The sequence below is a fragment of the Triticum dicoccoides genome, chromosome 1A, assembly GCF_002162155.2.
Source record: "Triticum dicoccoides isolate Atlit2015 ecotype Zavitan chromosome 1A, WEW_v2.0, whole genome shotgun sequence".
NCBI lineage: Eukaryota > Viridiplantae > Streptophyta > Magnoliopsida > Poales > Poaceae > Triticum > Triticum dicoccoides.
This window is the reverse complement of record NC_041380.1, coordinates 521,161,565-521,165,312: the sequence shown is the minus strand read 5'-3', so window position 1 is coordinate 521,165,312 and position 3,748 is coordinate 521,161,565. Positions and strand designations below refer to the sequence as shown.

Genomic DNA, 3,748 nt, shown 5'->3' with positions numbered 1-3,748 from the left:
CCAGCACCCCAAACCAGCCATGCGAGCACGCCGGTCATCATGGCCGTGCCCACCCATCCCTTGCTCCTTCATCAGCCCACGGTCGAAGCTACAACTGGCGAGCCTCGGTGCTGCAACCGTTTATGGCTTTTACTACGACCGACGACAACAATTGCTAAAACCATTCGTGGGGATGCTGCATTGGCAACAACAACGACAACCATTTGTTGCAACCGTCATCGGCTTTTGCTACGACCAGCGACGACAGTTGCTACAATCATTCATGGCGATGCAACAATCTACTACGGCATTGACGAAGGCTTGTTGTAGCCGTCGTTGACTTTTGCTGCCACCGGTGATGACATTTGCTACAACCATTCATGACAATGCAATGATCCGTGATGGTGGCGACGGCGATTTTGCTGGAACCGACGTCTGCTTTTGCTACAACCGGTGCTGGAAAATTGCTACAACCATTTATGGTGATGATTGGCGCGAGGTCGTCGTCATCACAGCCTTGGCCGCATCTGTTGCAGCACGGCGCCGTCGTCCCTGGCATCGTTTGGTCGTCATCGTCGCAGCCCCTAGCCGCCTCCGTTATAGCACAGTGTGTAGCAAACCACGCCGCCGATTTAGTCGATTGTAGCATAACTCGACACTGGTTGTAGCTGGCTGAGAAGTGATTGTAGCAAAAACACACCGACGATTTGCAGAAAAGACGTCGTTTGTAGCAAATCGAGGTGCCGATTGCACCAAACCACGACACCCGTTGTAGCAAAAAATGAAGCCGGTTGTAGCAGGGCAGTGACCGATTGTAGCAAGAAACATGATGCCAGTTTCTACATTGTAGCAAAACACGACGCTCGTTGTAGCGAACCGCAGCGTCGATTGTAGCAAAAATTGAAGCCGGTTGTAGAACGGGGGCGCTGGTTGTAGCAAAGAAGAGGGCGACACCAGTTTTTTTGCGTTGTAGCAAAACACGATGGCGGTTGTAGCAAAGTCCGACGCCCGTGGTAGCAACACGCGACACCGGTTGTAACAGGGGTGTGGTGCTGCTCAGACCATGCAGCAGCCCACACGCGGAGAAACTCGTAGTGCACGTCATCGCCGCGCGCAGCACTGGTGTTTGGGCAGTCGCGGTGGCGCACGTGTGCAGGGACCAACCACCCTTGCGGTGGCTCCTCGAGAGAAAAATGAGTAGCACAGGATGCCTTTAGTAGCACCGCTCATGGTGGTTTCGCAGGATAGAAAAAAGGAAGGAAGCACCACCATCTGTGCAGGGCCATACCCGAGAAAATGGAGGCCCGGTGCGAAATCAAAAATTAGGCCCTCAACATAACAAATGGCAATCAGAAAAATAAAGCTTGTTTGTCTAAAAAAAAGACAAATAAAGCTTGTATCTGCACTCTGATTTTCACAAGAAACTTTGATCCTTTTGGTAAAAACTTATCAAGAGCACATTTTCAAGGTCGAATTTTGTTTTTTTCTTTTTCTTAGGTTTTTCATAAATTGACTCAAGATTCGTAATTATAGAACTAGAATACTTTCAGAAAAAAAATAGGATGCAAATATCATGCATTAAAACTTAATATAGAAACGAAATTTGATGAAACAACCTTTGATTTATTTGGAAGGAACACCATTTGGTGGCAACATGGCTAGGGTCTTCCGGTTCCTCGTCTTGGTTAATCGGCAACCTAGCGCTTGTGGCATACCTCCAACTCCGATCAATGCACCCAGGTCGCAGGACCAGCAGCAAGCAACAATGGGACTGAAAGAAGCAGCGAAGATGTGTGAGAAGATGAGAGAAATGAGAAACCGGATAAATAGATGGACAGAGGGTAGAACAATACCAACTCATTGAATACAGAGATTAGTTTTGGGGGAAATACGAAGGAATTGGTCCACTGGAATGGAATAGAATCGAGACCTTTGGTGGTGTGATTGGACCATGGGGAGAGAAAGGGATTTGAGCTAGAAGTGAAAGAGAATGGAGAGAGAAGAGGAGGAGACGTGCGTGAGACTGGGCCTCCGCCTTGGAGTTATTTCGTTCCAGGTTCCAACGTGTATTTGCTGATGTGTTGATTACCCACACCTAAACTAGTCATCAATGCTCTAGAAAATTTGGGCCCCTGTCAATTTGGGGGCCCTGTGCAGTCGAACACTCTGCACAGGTGCGCCGTACGGGCCTGCATCTGTGGCTGCTGTAGAAAAAGGGAAGAGGAGCAACGGGTCAGCTTGATGGGGCAGGTGGGAGGTTGAAGAAGGAGAGGGAAGAAAGAAGATGTGGCTGGGAGTCCACGGGAAAGGATAAGGGGTAGGAGCGGGAGGGCGGCTGCGGGGGCATCAAAGAACACGTGGCTTGCGTGGAGTTGGCTGGATCGGGGGCGATCGAACATCGCGCACCGGACCGGCCCAAATCGTTAGCCGGTCGACCGGAAGCCAACGTTTCCCTTTGCGAAAAGAACAGGGTCATGTTTTGTCATGCATAGGTTAAAAGGAGCATTTTTGTCAGTACATGGTGCTGGTACACTCCTGCTACATGCTGGGCTCTCTGGTCTCGTTCCACTTTCTGGCGAGAGCGGGCTATGGGGCGCCTTCGGTGTCCACGTCGACGTGAGCCGGACGCCTCCCTCCCTCCACGTACAGCTCTATCACCTCGTTCACGTGGCCACGGCCGCGTCCACCGGCGAGGCCCTCACGGCCGCTATAAAATGCGCGCCCGCTCGCTCACAATAGGCACAGCAACACAACATCAGCCAAGTGTCGTCACCATCGATCTAGCCAGCAGCACCTTCTCTAGTTCTCTTCCTGCGCTAGCTTTTCTCTGCCTTGAGTAATGGCGACCATGGTGGCTTTGAGCTCCTTCGCCGTTGTTGGCCGGTCCGCCGCCCGTTCTCCAGTGGTGGCCCCGCGCCGGCGCGCCCTCGTCGTCAGGGCCCAGACCGAGGTGAGCTTTCACGTCTCGCGCTCAACTGTTTTGGATGCTGGCTGGCTAGTGTTACTTCAAGACTCGATCTCAATGTAAAATTGTTTGTGTATGTGCAGCCTGGCATGGATTCAACCAAGGAGACAACGAGCGCATCGACCTCCTCCTCCTCTTCGAGCACGAGCGCGACCCCGACCCCGATCCCGACCGCACCCAAGCCCATGACCAAGAAGGCTAACCCCTCCGTGTGGGACGCGCTCGCCTTCAGCGGCCCAGCGCCGGAGCGCATCAACGGCCGGCTGGCCATGGTGGGATTCGTGGCGGCGCTCACCGTCGAGGCGGCGCGCGGTGGTGGGCTCCTCGACCAGGCCGGCAGCGGCGCTGGGCTTGGCTGGTTCCTGGTGACCGCGGGGGTGTTCTCCGTGGCGTCGCTGGTGCCGTTGCTGCAGGGCCAGAGCGTGGAGAGCAAGTCCAGCGGCTTCTGGAGCGCGGACGCTGAGCTCTGGAACGGCCGCTTCGCCATGCTTGGCCTCGTCGCGCTCGCCGCCACCGAGTTCATTACCGGCGCGCCCTTCGTCAACATCTAAGACCACGTAATGTAGCGCTGTGGATTCTTTTGTGCTGACAGATCGTAATAGTACTAGCTGTTGTAGGCAAGTTGCAATTTTGTATTACTATCGATGATTGAATTCTGTAAATCTCATGTTAAGGTTGTTTTCATGGCTTCTTATCCTTTGTTAGTATGAGTCCACGAGTGTGGCGTCATCGCAACATCTTTTTTTTTCTTGACAAATTTCACCTACACCCTCTTCGGTAGACTGACTATATATTTTCATGAAG

The 3,748-nt window shown here is 52.7% G+C and overlaps 1 protein-coding gene across 1 annotated transcript; it reads left to right on the top strand.

Annotated features, from left to right (window-relative positions):
- The first annotated feature begins 2,726 nt into the window (after positions 1–2,726).
- Positions 2,727–3,654, top strand: LOC119285379 (high molecular mass early light-inducible protein HV58, chloroplastic-like). The gene is made up of 2 exons (XM_037564639.1): positions 2,727–2,929; positions 3,028–3,654. Exons 1-2 carry the CDS (start codon positions 2,819–2,821, stop codon positions 3,493–3,495), a joined length of 579 nt encoding a protein of 192 aa, XP_037420536.1. The 5' UTR covers positions 2,727–2,818; the 3' UTR covers positions 3,496–3,654.
- The last annotated feature ends 94 nt before the right edge of the window (positions 3,655–3,748 follow it).

What these genes read in the sequence shown, in the direction of transcription:
- LOC119285379 (XM_037564639.1), top strand. Translation starts at nt 2,819, where the DNA reads ATGGCGACCATGGTGGCTTTGAGCTCCTTCGCCGTTGTTGGCCGGTCC. An exon ending in TCGTCAGGGCCCAGACCGAG is followed by an intron (nt 2,930 to 3,027) that starts GTGAGCTTTCAC and finishes GTGTATGTGCAG; the next exon opens with CCTGGCATGGATTCAACCAA.